This window comes from Thunnus thynnus, chromosome 8 (assembly GCF_963924715.1).
Source record: "Thunnus thynnus chromosome 8, fThuThy2.1, whole genome shotgun sequence".
In the NCBI taxonomy this organism is placed as follows: Eukaryota; Metazoa; Chordata; class Actinopteri; order Scombriformes; family Scombridae; genus Thunnus; species Thunnus thynnus.
Window position 1 is genome coordinate 13,548,520 of NC_089524.1, and position 18,985 is coordinate 13,567,504.

Here is an 18,985-nt window from a genome sequence, read left to right on the forward strand (position 1 = left end):
CTCATATTTACCAAGAATTTACCTTTTCAGTTTCAGACTGACTAATTAGCTTTGTTGCTTATTTATTTATAATTGAAACCTAGTAAGAGATTTACATTGCTGCTTGAAAGTTTGTTGGAATTTGCTCTATTTCAGCATAAATATGACTTAAAATGTCATCAGATTTCCATGCAAGTCCTAAAACTGGATAAAGAGACATCAATTAAACAAATGAGACAAAAACCTTACACTTGTTTGTTTATTTATTTAGGTAAATGATCCAATGTAACATATTTGTGTGTGGCAAAAGTATGTGAACCTCTAGGATTATCGATTTATTTGAAGAGGAAATTAGAGTTGGGTGTTTCAATCAGTGGGATGACAATCAAGTGTGAATCTGGGAGGCCCTGTCTTATTTTAAGAAGAGAAATCTGGGTCTTCACTATCAAAGTCTGAGCTTCACAACGCAGGTTTGTGGAATAAAGGATATTTCTGAGGACCTTAGAAGAAGAGTTATTGATGCTCACCAAGCTGGAAAGGGTTATAAAACCATTTCTAAAGAGTTTGGAATCCACCAGTCGACTGTCAGGCAGATCATGTTCTAATTGAAGACGTCCAACACCATTGTTACCCTCCTCAGGAGTGGTCGAACAACAAAGATCACACCAAGAGCAGGTGTGTAATAGTCCAGGAGGCCACAAGGGACTCCAGGGTAACATCTAGGACACTAAGGGCCTCTCATGCAGTGGCAACAGTCAATGTTTATGAGTCTACCATCAGGAGAACATTGAACATCAATGGTGTGCATGGCAGAGTTACAAGGAAAAAAGCCACTTCTCTCCAAAAAGAACATAGCTGTCATATGCGGTTCGCTCAAGACCACGTGGATAAGCCAGAGGGTGATTAGAAAAATGTTCTGTGGATGGATGACACCAAAGTTGAACTTTTTGGCTTGAAAGAGAAGCATTATATTTGGTGATGAGCAAACACTGCATTCCAGCATAAGCAGCATATCATGGTTTGGACTGCTTTGCTGCCTCTGAATCAGGACAGCTTTCAATCATTGAAGGAGCTATGAGTTTTTAGCTATACCAGCACATTTACCGGAAAATGTCAAGGTGTCCGTCTGTGAACTGAAGCTCAACAGAAAGTGGGTCATACAGTAAGACAACAACCCTAAACACACAAGTCGTTCAACCAAAAAATGGTTAGAGCAGAAGAAAGATAATGTTTTGGAATGGCCGAGTCAAAGCCCTGACCTTAATCCTATAGAAATGCTGTGGAAGGACCTGAAGCAGGCAGTTAGTGCAAAGACACCCACCATCATCTCCAAGTTGAGACTATTTTGTAAGGAGGAATGGGCTAAAATTCCTCCAAGCTGATGTGCACGGCGGATAAACAGTTACCGAAAACATTTTCTGCAAAAGAGGGTCACACCAGTTACTGAAAGCAAGGGTTCACATACTTTTGCTTCAAACAAATATGTAAGATTGCATAATTTTCCTCAATAAATAAATGAATAACTTTAATGTTTTTGTCTCATTTGTTTAATCGGGTTCCCTTTATCTAGTTTTAGGACTTGTGTAAATATCTGATGACCTTTTAGGTAATATTAATGCAGAAATAGAGAAAATTCTAAAGGGTTCACAAACTTTCAGGCAGAACTGTATATGAAATTTGGGGAAAAATTTAGATCATGAATGATTGAGTGATGGGGCACGTTTGAATATTTTCACTATTAACTCATGATTATTATATAAAAAAAAACTGTCTAATGATTGTCTATCTTTGTGAGTATTTTCCAAGTTAGTGTTTTGAAATTTGGTGGTGGGATTAAACCTTGGTTTACATTTGTAGTACATAATGTGCTTTATTTTACTCAATGCAGTTGGAGAATATTAGAATGCACTAATAGTTTTTATTTATATAGGTCTGTGATTAATATTAGCTGCTGATGCCTGCAGGCCTAGCCATTGATGCAATATCTGATAATTACAAAGCTCCTCTTGACAACGTAAAATGTTTTGATGCATCCAAACACTTGGTTGTTATTGTGATAACTTTTATTAGTCATCACCTAAATGAGGACATTGAAGCCCTTTGTAACTTCCTCTGTTGTCCTACTAAAAACCTAGATTGACCAAGTGCGAGATAAGACTGATACAAGCTGATATTTGTGCATTAGTTTCTGTTATGGGTAAGTATAAGTATAAATACTCCTGCTGATATTTGATGACCAACACTAGTTTTGTTAAAGCCTGATACATAATAGCAAACTATGAGACTCATAAGCAGAGAATGAATAATGTTTGAGGGGATTCCAGGGGGTCCCCAGCAAGAAGGGGAATCATTTATTTTCATAATAACTCAATCTATGACAGAATGTATGGATGTATTTTGGTCATGGGTTTCATACACTTTCTGAAATAAAACATCTAAAAGCAAAAATTTTATCAGATGGGGGTCTGTGGTCTAATTTGTGTCAGTTTAGGGATCCTTGATGTGAAAAAGTTTGAGAACCACTGCTGTAGTAGACAAAAAAAGTTCAAGTTCAGCTGGATTTTAATATACACACAGATCACAGCACTGTGGTGTCTGTTGATAGTATTTACTTCACCACACATCACATTTGTTAGGTGTCCGCCTGCCGTCTGTGGTCAGAACACGTGATCTTAATCTCGATGTGGTGAGAGATAAAACATGTAACACAAAGTGATAGTGATGTGAATGATATTCTTGCTGATTTCAGTCTTCTCAACCAAGCTACAACCAAACAGTGCAGGAACCAAGAAAAATACTTTTTTTTCTGCTGAGAAATAAAAGTGCGGTGTGGTGGAAAATAATATATGTCTGTCATCATTTATAACAAATCAGCATGACACGTTTTTGTTTGAACAGGGGAGCTCGAAACGCCACAGGAGTGTTTTTGGTTATGAGTAATCTAGCATTTCACTTGCATGTGAACCTTTTTTAAGGTCATTGTTTTTGTGACCACTTCCTGTCACATGCTCACCTTTTGACATGTTCACATTTGCGCTACTCAGCCGTCACATCCACCGCTTCTTTTCTTTGTAGTTTCCTACAGGTTTTGTTTTAACAACACTTGGTCAAGACTCTTTCAATGTATTTTTTTAGTTGCATATTGCAGAAAAATAACACATAATAGGAGCCATTGCTAGCAGCTCTGGTGAGGCTGTAATGGTTATTGTAGAACCTTAAGGTCTTAAATTTGTTTTTTGATCTTTTGTAGTTGCAGTGAAGTGAATGTAATAACTGTTCAGAGAGTTGTGTTGAAAAAGTCAAAAGGTTTTTTCTGCCAATATAAATTATTTAGGTCATATGCTCCTGCATCTGAATAATTGATATACCTTTTTAAAACTTAAAATGCAGTCCTTGATTTTAATATATTTTAGTATTATTTTTACATGAGAAATCAATAGGTTTATTGTTCAAGTATTATTTATCCTTTAATTGGTTTTTCAGTTTAGTGTGTTAGCACTTGCTAACATGCAAAGTAGCACCTTACACAAAGTACAGCTGTGGTTGATGGAAATGTTATTAGTTTTGAAGGTGCTTGATCACAAAGCAAAACTATTGATGAAAAGTTATGGGATCACCAAAGTTCACAAAGAAAAAGAATGGCACCAAATTCATTAATTAATCCATCACACAGTTATTGGGACATACAAGCCACAAATGTCAGCCTTATGGTGACACTAGAGGAAAAGTCCGGGGAGCACCAAAGACAGTAGGCTTCATCCTCTGAGGACCATGAATGTCTGTACAAAATCAAGCTCATGTCAGTCCATCAGATGTTGTTGAGATATTTCAGTCTGGACCAAAGTGGTGGGCCGTCGTGGTGACGCTGACATGGCTAAAAAGCAGGTCTGTGCAACAAAATTTGTCAATATGTAAGAATCTTTTTTGTCTGGACAAACCTAAAGATTGTAAGAATCATAAAAGTCTGAACCAAAATTTACTATCTACTAAGGTTTATTGACAATGTGCACTGACAAAGCCTGTGAGTGCTTGCTTTCATAAACTGGCCTCCCTATGTAATGTGATGTAATGTCACTGTGTTTAGTCATACAGACATGAACGTCAAACAAGAATTACATATTTTCCTTATTACAAGATGCTCTTTAGACATCTATATAAAAATACTACATTGAGTCATCCAGTCTTTAGTATTAGTCAACAAACATATCAACCCTGTTACATTTATGCAGTGGAAAAACCTTCAGTTAAGTCCATTTTCAGGGGAGTCTGTCTTCACATCGAACACCAGTCCTTTCCTGTATATCAGCATGGTGAGCTCATCCATCTGTTCGATGTCTTCTCTAGAGCACCTCAGCACCTGTTCTGTAGAGCCAGGACTCAAACACTCATCACTGGTCCCCTCTGACATCTGTGAATCTCCCCTCTCATTCTCCGGGTCCTCGTCAGTACTGTCATCCCGCTCCTGGACAGTGCTCTCCTCGAGGTCCTCGAGGAGAGTCTTGTGCTCTGGAGGCAGCTGGTGCAACGTCAGCTCATGCACCTTCTCTTCCTTCTCCATTGTCTCCTGTTGTACAGTAGGTCGCATTAGCAGAGAACAGTGACATTCAAGATTCATGTTTTATTAACATATGCACAGAGAGCAAACAATGAAACTCTTAGCTTGCTGTCCTCTCTGACTGCCATATACATATATAATAAAAATAATTGAAGGAATAGTTTGAAACTTTGAGAAATATGCTTACTCTTATATCTGTAAGGTTAGTATGAAGCTAGTCTCATAATCACCCTGAGGTTGCTAGGCAACCAGCTGAGACTTATGACATTTACTGCACATGGCCAAAAACTGTGTGCATGTTTTAACAATTTGTATGGATTAAACAAACAAGATGTAACTTGTTAATTAGTTTGAGAAGTGCAAAAACAGAATGAGGGAAAGGAAAATGGTTTTGTTAAATATAAAAAGAAATAGTATAAAAATGAAAAATCTGCTGTACAAATACTGTAAGAGTCTGTTGTTGCTATGCATCTAAGTATTAAATGTATGTAAATTTGAGGCTAAAATCCATTATCATTTCTCTTTATAATAGCTTAGAAGGAACCAAAGAATCACAGTTAAAATAAAATTGTAACTTTATGTAAGTTGAAACACATAAGTTGTAATTGACTTGGCTTAGATGAACTAGATTGCTTAGATGTAAACATTTCAAGAACTAAAAAACATGTTTTGTCTTGTCAACCATGTTTTTTTTACATTTACCCTATGATATAGAGGTATGGTTTTATTAGAAATACAACCACAAAAAGTTTGAGTTGCATGTTTTTTCACAGGAGAACAGAGGTGAGCTCTTTTTTTAAATCACAAAGACGGTTGACACTTCCTTAGAATAGACATGAACTGACTGTACTGATTTACTGTACACCCTGTTTACCAAGTCTGAGAGTTCTTCTTTCTGGTCAAATCAACGGTTTGTGGCTATCTCACATCATATTTCAGCTACTTCATTAGGGACTTTCCTTCATTTCATCTACTTCCCTGGAAAAAGTAATATGTAATACATCCACTCACATCAACTGCCTCCTTTTGTCTTTGTCGTACTTTTCTAATTACTGTACTTCAGCCTCCACACACTCAACACAACCTTATTAACATATATACATAGAGTACATACACAACTCATTTGCTACCACTCATTCACAACATGTGCAAACTCAGGATGACGTTGTTGATTGTTGATTGTTGTTTTGCTCTGCCTCTTGTTGTGTTCCACTTCTATCGTTTTTCGGGTGTTAAAGATGCAGTAAGAGTTATTTCAACATAAATAAATCATTGCCATAATAACAGCAAGATATTAGCACAATTACCTCAAATTAACAATGCCAGAAGAAAAAATACTGTCAGTTGTGGGCCCTAGACTTTTATTGGAGATAAATCTGCTGAATGCTTCATGATACAAAATAGTGAGAAAATGCAAATCTTCCCGAGCAAACAGTGTTTCTGATGAGATTGTGGAACACTCACACAGTCTCTATACATACTATTGTTTGTTGTAATCATGCACACATACTACGATTTGTTCGTTGATATTCTGACAATGAAATGGTGCATTTTCATATAAAATATGTTTGACAAAATGTTATTAACGCAACTGGAATCTTAAGCCTGCTTTGATGTTTTATGTTGTTTGCAATATTTTATGCTTGAACTTTTTTGAACTGACAAGCTCTGGTGGGAGTCAATTGAAAAATTCCACTGTCTTCAAAAATGTTGTACCGTTACATTGTACAGAAGTGTGAAAAGAGTGCACGTCATTGTCAAAAAGGTTAAAACCCCAAACGTGTCCCAAGGCATTTGTGACTCGATAGCAAACTTCTATAGTACATAAATGACTAAAAGCCCAAAAACTACTCAGAAAGCACAAAAACTACCCACATGTGACACAGTTTCAAACCCAGGTAAAGTGCAATCCTTAATGAGATTTACCTGATTCTGTGGCTGATGATTGGTGAAATCTAAAATGACAGGTGTCGGCACAGGAGGGAACATCAAGTTTTTGATTCTAAGTATTAGAAAAGAACAGAAACTGTTAAAACGTGCCAGCCAGGAGGAACAAATAGATGCTTTAAAGATTGCAAATGAACAGTTGTTCAGAAAATCCACATACTTTAAAGCCTCTTCAGTATATGTGGCCATTTATTCTGTGAAACTGAGTGGATAGAGAGTAAAAGCAGCGAATGGACTACACACATTTTCATCAAGGGTGTTTCATTTTTCTACCAACAAAAATCTAATGCCATCAGAATAATTTTAAAGCTGATATGACTGTAAATAAAATCCCCTACTCATTGTAGTGGCTTTGAACTGAGACTGTGTAACTTTTGAAGAAAGAAATGACACAAATTGCACCCTTACTCAAATTAAATACACTCAGGGGTTTTGCTGCTACAGCCTTACTTATTCTGGTATGACCACTATGGTGGTTAATGTTCGCTAACTTCAGATATTGTTGTCTAACTGACGTTACTAAGTTAGTTTGCTGACTTCATGACTCATCTCTTGTGCTATTACATTTCAACATGTGACAGACAAACATTTCAATGGTTTATCGCAAAAGTAAAACGAGCAGCTGACTCCAGAGAATCTTGGAAAATAAAGGGAAATTTGGTGTGTCATTAAAGGGGACATGTCATGCTTTTTGTTACTTCTAGTTATTCTTATATTGTTATAATGTCAGATGTCTATGTTAAACATGGTCAGAGTTCCAAAACTTCAGGTGAACGTAAATAATGTAATGTAAAATGCTCTCTGAAAGTCAAAAGCCAGGACTTTAACCTGCTCAGAGTCACCTCTACTTCCTCCTCGTGATGACATCAGATTGTTACAACATGCCCATAAACGGCCGTCCGTTGGTAGCCTTATGCTTGGTACACACTAGAGGATTTTCAAATCTTAACAGGTTTTAAAAACGTGGGAGACCACAGACATAACAACAGATTTAACCTATTTTTAGTATTTTAATCATAAGAATGCATACACCAGATGATTCATTCAAGACGTAAGACCACACACACGATTCCAGGGACTTAGGATCTCACAGAAACTTGCATGATCATACATGACTTTAGAAAAAAAACAAACATGGAGGCGAACTATTGTCGTCAGCTGGTTGCAATTGTGTGTGCTATGTTTTGAACCGAAAAGCAAAAAAGAGAAGAAAACTGTGGATGTACTTATGGCTGAAAAGACGGAATCAGCAAAGCTTATAGCTTTTGCAGCCTAAGCTGGAGGTGAGTTGGAAATACATTGTTTTATTGTTAGACTCAAACGGGGCTAGTGCAAGCTACTGCTACATGCTAATGTTATTGTAATTTGTACACAGGTGGAGTGGAGAGTGAAATTTGTGATCATTTGAAATGTAGTCATTTTTATACATTCTCTGGCTTGGGAGACAAAAGTCCTATTTGTGCTGTTGGCAGCCATGTTTCTGTTCTACACAAGTACGCAACATCCGGTTGGTGACACTTCCTGATCAGCTCGCTCTCATTGGCTATTGTGGGTTTCTGCTCAATATTCTATCGCTGTTCCTTTTACACTACAGGATTTCAAGTCATAAACATCAAACTTTTTGCTACAGATGTATTTGAGACGTTTCCATTTCAAGTAAAGATTAAGAAAAAGCAGCAAAATCATACTGTAGTTTGTTCATGTAGCCTCCTGAATCGAGGATAGTCTGCAGAGATGAAGCTTCCTGAAACTAACTAATCAGAACAGAGTGGGCTCATCGGGAGGGGGGTGTTAAAGAGACAGAAGCAAAAACGCCCTGTTTCTGACAGAGGCTGATCTAAGGGGCTGCATAAAAGGCCAGTATAAGATAAACAAGGAGTTTTTTGAACTGTAAATAATGCAAGATATTCCAGTAGAGCCCCAGAACAAAAATATACACCTGAAAATTTGCAGTATACCTCCCCTTTAAGCTTTATTTGCCACAGTTACCAATGTTCTGCAAAAGTTACATAGTCTTGCTTTAAAGAACATCAATTGTTAAAATCTCCACATCTCTCTACAAAGAGAGTACATACTGTAGTTTGTAGGCTTATTATTACTTTTATCCAAAATTATAGAATGCTTAAAGTCGGGCTCACTCACCTCTTCAAGATGAAGGTGAACATTATTGACATTAAAAAGAACACAAACAGCAATCCGAGACTTAACCACACTAATTTGGGGAAAAAAGGAAGATAGGAAAAAATTAGTTAGCAGCAACGTGTGGAAAAACTGCTCCATTGATTTGCATATACTATAACTTCATGACAAACCACAAAGATGCTTCAACACAAGAGTCCATTTTGTAAGTCTGATACAGTACCATTCAAAGGCTTCTCTGGCAGCGTTTTGATAGTTACATTGGCTTGAAGCCCTTCTCCCGCTCGTGTCACACCGGCAAGGGTGACATCGTATCTCGTTCCTGGTGTCAAGTTTTCTAGACAGTATTTTGTCAGTGAGGCTGATATGTTATGGCACTCTGAAATTAAATGGGATATGGAAAAAAAATCTAATGTATATTGAAAGTTACTGTCATTTGTAAATTGAGTATCAAAAGTCAAAAGTTGGGATATTGTACATTTGAAATAATACATGAAGCTATACATGAGAAAATATGCACTCTTCCCTTCAGGTCTACAAAGCTTTGTGAAATAAACAAAAGGCTACAGATGAGTCAAAAAAAAAAAGTGATGTTCACACCTTTCTGCTTGTCCTGTGAGCCAATTTTCACACTGCAAAGCTTGTAGTGTGTGAGGAAACCTTGCTGGTCCACAAAGGGAATTGCTTTCCACAACAGGTTAGCAGAACTGTGTGTTTCGCTAAACGCAGTGAAGTCCTGGGGTTCTCTGCGCGGAACTGAAGAGGAAAATACAAATTTAGGGTTCTTTTACAGTATGTGGAGACAAACTTGGCTTAGATTTATCACCTTGATGCACCAATCTGCACTGGATCAGTGTAAGCACCATACAGTAACCCACCTTATTGAAAACACTGGGTACTGAAAAATGTGCCTCACAGAACTAGCCAGCATACTAACACGCTCACAGTGATACAAAGATAACATGCTCATATTTATCAGGTATAATGTTTATCTTGTTTACCATCTTAGTTTATTGTATTAGCCTGCTAACATTTGCTAATATGCACTAAACACAGTACAGCTCAGGCTGATGGGAATGTGATTAGCTTTGGAGGTATTTTTGTCATAAACAAAAGTATGGATCAAATTGAAATTAATTTTGACCTAATGATGGCACTAAGTTAAAAGTCAGATGATCATTAAGTGATTACAATTTGTCCTTAAAGGCCATAATAATCTGTACCAAATTTCCTGGCAATCCATCCAACAGTTTTTGAGACATTTCACTCAACCCACAACCTCATGGTGGCGCTAGAGGAAGAGTCGTGAGATCACCAAAGTGAGTAGGTTTCATCCTCTGAGGACGAATGTCTGCACAAAACTTCATGGCTGTCCATTCAGTTGTTAAGATATTTCAGTCTGGACCACAATGGTGGACTGACAGACTGACAGACTCTGTTAAGCAATATCCCCTGCACAATTGCATTTACGTGAATGTCCTTCAAAGAAAAACAACAGAATCAGTCATTTTAGCAAATGCCCAAAAAATAATATGTGTTTACATTTACAAGATAAAGCTATTTAGCTGCTGTTGCAATTATTTGTGCCTGTTGGGACCAAAGGAGGAAGTAGTGTGACGTTATAGTAAAGCCATAAAGTCCGCAGAGGGTTGACTTTATGGCTCAATTATCTAGTAATATGAACTTGTACTTGTTAGTGTACACAACATGTAGAGCAACCTAATTAAAAAGACACTTACCACCCTCTTTTTGATAAAAAAGGCACATTTTAACTGTCCGTGGTTTCCCTCTGATACATCTGTGTTCGAAGTAAAGGTAACGCACATAGTCTTTTATGTCTGTAACAGAAACAGAAAGAAAGTCAAACTGATATACAGTTTACCTTATAGAGAAAATATTTCTTTTACAAGGTTTTATAACATTAAATGAACAATGTAAGATGTAACGATACAAACAAGTGATGAACAACAGAAAAGGCTGAACAACAGATGTGTTTCCACCACGTGTTTGGTATTTTCCCTGCATTTGGTTTTGGTTTGCAGTGTGACCTATTTTATTATTTTCACCATGGTGGTAATAAAAATGAAATAATTGTAAGAACAATGTTTTTTGTACCCATTTGTCTCAAAACCATCAATGAAATTTGGTGTAAAGTTAGACCAAGGATAAGATTTGACATATAAACAACCCTGTCTTGTTTTTGTTTTTATCTTCTCCTTTGTTTTTGTTCTCTGTAGAACAAAGGTGATAAAGTTGTGTGACCTTACTTTTTCTTATTTGCATCTTTTCTTTTTTTTTCTTCCTTCCCGACAAAGTTAGAATATTTTCTGGTCTTGGATCACCATCTTGAAACTCGTACCACTCAAGGCAAGTTGTCTTATTTATTTTTACATTCAGTAATGTTTCATCACAAGCTGCAAGGGAAAAAGAATTAACAGTATTTAAGGTCTACTTAAGGATAAATATGCATATGTGACACACTCAAGCACAAACACACTTTAGCCTACTTTTTAAATCCGCAGCACTTTCAGCTGGCACTTGTATGATTGCTGGAGGAGAAGACCCTGCTGCATTTCTAGCAATAACAGAGATGTTGACAGCTGAGTATGACACATAAGTAGTGTAACTAGTCGTGCTGATGGGATCTCTGTTCTTCACAGGACGACAAGGACATCCATGAGAAGACTGAGTGTCGTTTAGGCTGTAAGTCACTCCTCTGACTGCTGCTGCATGTTGCACTGGCTGAGGAGCAGAATGGATAACAATTCAGACAAACACAGCAAACTCAAGTAAGTGAACAAAGAAATATACATATAATCAACCACAATTGGATCAGCCCTGCACTGGGGCGAACAATAAAACAATGAAAATGAAAAGCATAAAGTGGTAGAAACTTCAGTATGAGAGACACTGATTGCCCTGAACAAGACTACAGAGTCTACAGCTATGCTAGCAAGTCTGTGAGGCGTTACTTGGCCACAGCAGTGCTTGAAGCTAAAAGCTAATGTCATCAGGATAACATGCCCACAATCATGCTGTAACATTTACTGTGTGTGCCACGCTAGTTTAGCATTTTAGGATGCTAATATTTGCTCAGTAACACTAAAGACAAAATACATACGCCAAAAGACAAATTGAAATTTCTGCCAGATGAAGGTGTATGAAAGAAAGTTAAAGGTCTGATTGTTTTTGTTTGTGTGCTCAAAGTCGGTTTCAGGTCTTGGTAAGCATATGTAAGAAAATGTTTTATGAAGTCTTTTCTGACTCCAGAGAGAGCTGTGTGAAATCTGATAAACATCGGTTGAGACTGAAGACTTGAAAATGAAAAAAATGTACCGGACTCAAAGATGGCGCCCAATCACTTGAATGAAATTTTCTCACCTGGCGCATAAGCCAGAAAAGTTTTCTAGCTTCCAGCTAACTTCTGTTTTCTAGCCCTGCCCATGCATTCCCACCATAGACTGTATATAAAGATGGTTCCCACTCAGCCCATAGACTTTACATTGGAATGATGTCACAAACTCTAAAAGCACTTTTCTAGGCTCGGAGAAACTTTTATAAACATCAAACCTTCATGGATTAAAGATTCATAATAAAAAGTACCAATTGACCTTGTTTGCAGTTCAAGGTGTCTTTTCAACAGTTTTACAGATGTCCCTTTTATAATGGCGGTCTATTGGGAAAATGTTTTTACATCTGCAGGGGATTTTTGGCTGCACTACCACAAGTGGCTATCTGGCAAATGTAAGTCTAGTATTCACTCATTTTTAGTCGTTTTTGGTCTCCAAAAACTCCTGAGGGAAATATCTTGCTCTTTAGCTGCTAAATGCTCTACTATGTTCACCAGCTAGTCGCTAACTATGTCTGGTTTGGTGGTGAGCAGGTAGTGTACAATAGGAGTTAAGAGCTTCTTTGCTGAAAAAAGCTGACTACTGTGGCCAAAATTGAGAGAGGTGAGGGTGAACCAAAACAATAAAGCTGCAGGCCAGACTGCTAAACATTGAGGTGAAACTTGATGTGAAGCTCTTACAAAGCCGAGGGGAGCTGCAGAGTCAGGGGTAAATTCTCTGTAGGTTCATGCTATGAGCGACTCCTCTCATATTACACTTAACTCATTTGTTTCTGTCGTAAAAATATTGATTATAGCTGCTTTAAAAATAAAAGAATTCAAAAAGTGGTGGACCAACAGACCAACATTGCCGACCTCAGAGCCACACTGTTTGCATGGCTAAAACTTTAGAGTAAGGAGAGTAATGTACATGTCCCAGATTACTTGATCACTTGGACTAGTGATGTTGAAGGTTAGAATTAAACTTCCTTTTGACTCTCGTGACTTTTTGATAATGCTGAAAGTTGAATACTGCTAAAATGGGCACATGCTGCTTCCAATGCAATTCAACATTTCTCATGAATTGTCTGAATTAAAGTATCAAATTGACATACTGATTGTGCAACTGGACAAATATGAATGTATAATTTCTTAAAACTCCTCAGGTAGCTTTTGGTTGGTTTCTTAAATGGTATATTTTAATCATGATTTTGGTCGTACCCTAGCCATAAACCAATTATTATTATAGTGACTATGACAACAAAAGTTCCCTAATTTCTTAAATCTAACCAAATTATTTTAGTGCCTAAAACTAACGAAACCTTAACTATAGCATTGTCAAGATCATAAATCGGTTTTATTTTTGACATTTTTGGATCAAAAAACGCTTATATTTGTTGGTCTGGAGGGCATGGGCCAATTATGTATTTTCTTGTTTCATTTGGAGTACTTGTTGCACATTGTGGGACAATGTCAATATATGCTGGTGGAAAGAAACAGTTTTAAATGTGTGTCACTCTAATCTAGATCCACAGGTTTGTATGTTTTGGTGTAGTTTTCCCTTTACTGGTTTACCTTCCAAGTTAGTGTCACTCTTCGGCCGTTATTTACAAGCGTCTTGGTCATGGTGACTTCGGGTTTATGTTCAAGCTCTGCAGTAAAAACACAAATATTAGTGACAAGGCTATTTCTGTTTTCATTTGGGGAAAATAGTTTCTATTGCAAAAAGGGATTTTGCATCTAGTTAGAACTTTTAAATCTCCATTATACAAAAGTGTTTTTTAGAGTGGAACTAATCTTACACATTTTACAGCTTGTCATCGGCAAAGGCAGGAAAGAGGCAACTGTATAAATATCGAGGAATCAAAACCTCAGAAATGTAATACAGTGCAAGGCAATGTGGTGGGAAAGGTGAGGACACATATTGCTACCGTTCAAAACAAGATATATATTACATTTTGAGTTCAGATTCATGACTTCCAGTGTACACAGATCATTTCAGGGCAGTAATCATACCTGGCACCACAGTTCAGAGAAGAGAGAATCTACAGTTACATATTGGATCAGTCATTGGGGATTTTGATGCTCTTCTCTTTTGTTGTGTCATTTTGTGATTCAGGTTTGTGAACCAATTAGATGTTTACATTACGTCTAGTGCAGCTATAAGATGATTTAACGCTCACTTTTTTTGTCTAACGATGTAAATGATCCAACAAAAATTATTTAATGATGGATAATAAAGTCTAAAGTGCCACCCACTAAAACATGAACGTTATAATCCAGTCATTCATTTATACAGACAACATGATGATGACTTCACCTCCAGGAACAATCACAACTTGAGACCAGTCACTCCACAGTGGATTAAGGGCCCGGGCCAGTGTGGGCTGATGTCTGATCTGAACCTGGTAAGCCTTATGGTTCAAGAGATTTGCAACAATGACCTGGCCTGTTTAAAAAGAGAGAGTAAGACATTTCATAAATTAGACATATTAGATTTGTGTTATTTTTCCTCTTTTAATAGTAGCTTAATGTCAGACTGAAAAGCCATGTTTCACTGCCCTCCTGGGTTGAATGTTTCAACTCAGTTGTAACAACGCCCAACAGTGATGTACTGACACTGGCTCTAGAGAGAGCCTTCCGTGTTTTTTGCAAGTTTCGCGGCCACTGTGGGTTCTCCTATACACTTGGAAGGGGAAGGGGAGGGGTGTTCAGTTGGTTGCAATCTGTAACCTCACAGTTAGATGCCACTAAATCCTACACACTGGTCCTTTAAACCAATAGACAACAGCAAAAACATACTTTTCAGCTGTTAAAGAGGACCTATTGTGCTCATCTTAGCTCTAAATTTTTATTTTTGGACTCCATTAGAGTAGCTCTGCATGATTCACAGTTCAAAAAAACAGAAAAACTTATTTATCTGATACTGGCCCTTTATGCAGCCCTTTAATATAAACAGTTTCTCTTACACTCCGTTTTAGCTCCTGTCTCTTTAAGGCCCCCCTCCCCATAGGTAACTTTACCGTCAATGCAAACCAAACATTTCCTGCTTTACTGCTTCAAATTAAAAGCTTATCAATGACTAACTAATGGGAGACTTTTATTGTGAAGAATCTACAGGAAGTAAAAACGTGTTCTTCACTGAATTAGTGAGCATTGAACAGCAACATATGGGCCTATTTGGAGCTATTTGTTCAGCAGATCAGTGAGAAATAATGCAGGGAGGAATATTACAAGCAGAAACAGCCACAGTGAGATGTTTTATGAAGAGCTGCAGACAACCAGCACACCTTCAACAGGTAAACTACTTATTTTACTTTGCTGTGCTGTGTAATGACATTGTGGCTTGGCATAACTACTCCTAGAGCGGAGCAGCGACCTCACGCGCTGTGCACGTCACTGTACTAAAGATATCCGTCACAAACTGACATCAGCTCGGGCCGAAAGTAGAAAAAACTGTTGGAGACCAAGCGTTCAGAGTAGTCTGAAGCTGCTGCTTTTTGCTCACAGGGATTACTACTACATACGTTTACCTTGTTATTTGACACATCAGCCACTTTTAACATGAACATCCGACATTGTGACATTATATATATGTCTGAAATTAAGGAAAAGCATAATATGTCCCCTTTCATCAAATCACATGAAAAGACCAAAGCCAACAATGAATTGATCCTACTAACCAGTATTTCCTTTGTAAAAACATACAAAACCGCTGATGTAATCATTCACTGTGTCTCAGAAATAATTCCACAAGAAGCAGAGAACAAACCGATCACCCACAACAATATGAAATAATGCTAAATGAACATTTCATCATACAAGACATGAAAGTACTCACACATAGAGGTCTGACTGATAGTGGTTGTCATTTCTCTCTGTAACAGCAATGTGGATAAAGGGTTAAAATGATTATATAAGATAACAAACATTTTCTTCAGACACAATAGACTTTTAGATAGATTTGATAGCAAATCACAATTATGCCTCACTTTTTCCCATGATTCTATGGGGTGTTTATCTCGTCGAAACCACACCTCGGCTAAAGCTGGATACTTCTCTGCAGCTCTCCATACCAAGCTGAGGTTGTTTTTTAACCAGGAAACTGAAATATTTCCTGGTGCTTCATACTTAACTGTTGAAGAAAAGCAGAACATTTTGTGTGTAATGTTTTATTATGATTTTATATGCTAAATATACGTTTGTGTTAATGTGTTTAATCTCCTATGTTGTTGTGTAAAATCAGAGGAGCATCTAGTACCTGTGTCCACAAGTTTAACAGACGTCTTAAGTGACCTGCAGCTGGAGTTTCCTACGTGAGCTTCCACTCGAATATGAACAAGCCGATGTTTAATCAGCTGTTCCTCAGGGATCTCATGCCAGGTCTTCTTAATGTTAAATTTTGTTTCACTATGGATGAATATGTAGAGCTATGATTGCAGTGAAAACAACAAACAGAAAGCATCTCACAATCCTAAGACTAGTAGATTGAAGGTGTGTATTCATTTTGGAGATAACCTCAAGTATTTATCCAGTACTTGTGATTTTAGATGAAAAGCTAATTCCAACAGTTACACACATCCCAAACAATACTCACTTAAAGTAAAGATCAAATGTCACATCGCTCTCAGTCATGTTCATGCTCCATTCACACATGTAAACTGACTCATCAGCGTTTCTTCTGAAGCACTGAGGACTTGAAGGAGCCTCACATGTTGACCCTTTGGAGGAACACATTTCAAAATAATTTCATTTATTAACCTGTTCTAACATTTATTTTACCGGGTTGCTCCAAAAATAAACAAAGACCTCGTCTTCAGAGAAAACAGCTTCAGCAAAAAAAGGGACGAATAGAAAAACCTACAAAGCTGTGCAACCTCAGTTTTCTTATTTTATTTAACCTTTTATATTGTCAATACGGTTTTAAATGTCGTATTTTATCTTGTGAAGCACTTAATAATGCACTCTACACTGTCTCAAACATGTACTCTGACAAGGTTAGAGGTTTGGGGCTTGGTCCGTCAGTCTAAGTACTGAATCCCTCTGTCCCATCGTCCTGAGAAAACTCAAGCTCCAACATGAGAAAACAGACATCCTATTTGTAAAAAACTGACCTGGTAATGTGTAAAATATTGGTTTAAAACTAAACAAAACTATAAAGGCTGGCATTTCAATAAGGCTGCACAGAGCAATGCAGAGCGGATGCCAACCCTTAGTGGAAACCACATGATGCTGATAAGCTAACCAACATTTTGTGGCTGATGTTGCACTTTTACAGCAGAAACTTTGTTATTTTCATATGTCTGATTAGTATCCGGTACTGTATTGTGATATGATCAGATAGAAATTGAAAGTAAACCGACAGGTAGATAAAGGCTGGATAACAAAGATTTTTAAGGGTTTCCATATTTATTTACCTTTGCTGACCGTCGTGAGGAACATAAACACAGCAACGTATCCATATATTGAACTCCAGCGCTTCAAACTTTCCATGAGGTATAGTGGAAAGTCTAGACAGAACATCATGTCTCAGAGTGTGTGAGAGTCCATGTATTCAATCTGCCTTCATGTAACTCAGTTGTCTTTCTCAGAAATGTCAGAGAAGTTTCATGTCAGGTTATTCAGGTTGTATGAGCTGCAGCAAAACCACAATGTCAGGGCAGGGGCGGGGGGAGGTTGCGTTTGACACACTGCCAGACAGACACAACAGCAATTCTGAAAGCAACGATTCTTTGAATTTCTATTGTCAGTTTTTTTTTGTTTTTTTTTTTGGTGTTAATTTCCCAACTATTGTTTTTGTTCAATTCCAGCTGGCCATTGAAGAAAAACTAGAGGAAACACTGGAAACTACTGCAATAGAGTAACATAAGTGTGTATGTGAGCTGCATCACACAAGAAGTTGGAGCGGGAGAGTAAAATTTTGAATTTAAAGAGTACTTTAAGTACTTATACTTCAATTATGATTATTGGGTAAGATGATTTTGAAATAAGGTGATTTTTGTTGGAACTCTGGACTAATTATTGAACTTTTTGTGTATATCTTGATCAGTATTTGGAAGTAAGACATCACTAAAGCGTTACAGTAATGTAATCAATTTTTCCATCTTAAGTAGTGTAATTTAAGGGATTACATTTTGAAATTCAGTACGTACATTACAGTAACTAATCTAGTGCTTGGTTACTTCGAGTTTGGAGGTGGACATGTTTGCCGTCTTACCAGTAGTTTAATATCCGGTATGTGCTAGCTTGTTTCGTGGGCTGGAGGTGTGGCGACGCAGTTGGCTGCCACCAAAAGAGGAGAAATACGACTGCAGGTGACTCCAAAGTTGTTTTATTTGCATGTTGTGTCTTCTTAGTTGGCTAATGTTACTCATTGACCAAGGCAAAATTTGTGAATCACCTCGTTTGGACAGTCACTGGGGCTAACATTAAAGCTTCTGGAAATTTGGCTTGAGTAGTAATAGTAAAAATGCATCTATGGATGTCCACAAAAATCTTAAAATAAACGTCCATAACTAATAGAAAACCTAGTTTAAAAAAACAGTTCATTTTGCTGTTTCTCAAGACTGTGTAGGTGTGGCAGAACAGGTTTTGATTGACCCCCGCACCACCTACTGGGGGCTGGCTAACTACTAGCTAACAACTGGGTTTCCATGGTGCAGAGCAACGCTTCTAACTCACTGAGCCTTGCCTCCAACATGGTAAATAAACAACATTTATTACATGTCCCATTATCACTAAAGGAGGCAGGGGAATAGCTAAACATAAGACACACTGAGCAAGAGAGAGCAAGAGGAAGAGAGGGAAGTCAATGCTAGCTGCTAAGCTAAAGTAACTAGCAGATCTGAAAAGCGTGTAAACAGCTGTGTGATTAGCAAGAAAGTCATTAGAAGGAGAGCTAAGAGTGAGCAGAACTAGTGTACGTTTAAATGTGCAGTGGGTAATTAGCCGTAATATTAAAAGAATATAGCAGAAACGCTACCAATAACACAGAAACTCAGTAAATGAGATAATATGCTTACTGCAGCATGTCACAT

The 18,985-nt window shown here is 37.5% G+C and overlaps 1 protein-coding gene across 4 annotated transcripts; it reads right to left on the minus strand.

Moving 5' to 3' along the window:
* Positions 1-4: 4 nt before the first annotated feature.
* On the minus strand, positions 5-17,976 carry il12rb1 (interleukin 12 receptor subunit beta 1). 4 transcript variants are annotated; one of them, XR_010929246.1, is made up of 16 exons: positions 17,366-17,976; positions 16,546-16,669; positions 16,210-16,358; positions 15,941-16,083; positions 15,790-15,826; positions 14,269-14,397; positions 13,524-13,600; positions 11,128-11,362; positions 10,888-11,034; positions 10,360-10,458; positions 9,221-9,376; positions 8,844-8,999; positions 8,624-8,693; positions 6,642-6,683; positions 6,461-6,536; positions 4,481-4,543 (listed from the first exon to the last, which is right to left on the minus strand). XR_010929246.1 is itself a non-coding variant. In XM_067596654.1 (15 exons), the coding sequence occupies exons 1-15, from the start codon at positions 17,472-17,474 to the stop codon at positions 4,220-4,222; spliced, it is 2,031 nt and encodes a 676-aa protein (XP_067452755.1). In that variant the 5' UTR covers positions 17,475-17,974; the 3' UTR covers positions 5-4,219. The 4 variants fall into 4 exon arrangements, 2 of the variants coding, with proteins under 2 accessions (XP_067452755.1, XP_067452757.1); XM_067596654.1 differs by lacking the exon at positions 6,642-6,683 and having other exon boundaries at positions 5-4,543; positions 17,366-17,974; XR_010929245.1 differs by having other exon boundaries at positions 4,471-4,543; positions 6,461-6,683.
* Positions 17,977-18,985: the final 1,009 nt, after the last annotated feature.

Excerpts from the sequence above, each read along its gene's own strand:
- il12rb1 (XM_067596654.1), bottom strand. The coding sequence starts at position 17,474 with ATGATGTTCTGTCTAGACTTTCCACTATACCTCATGGAAAGTTTGAAG. Across the intron at positions 15,827-15,940 it reads CCATAGAATCATGGGAAAAA|AGAGAAATGACAACCACTAT; the intron begins GTGAGGCATAAT and ends TTGCTGTTACAG. Across the intron at positions 9,000-9,220 it reads CTCACAGGACAAGCAGAAAG|AGTGCCATAACATATCAGCC; the intron begins GTGTGAACATCA and ends ATTTAATTTCAG.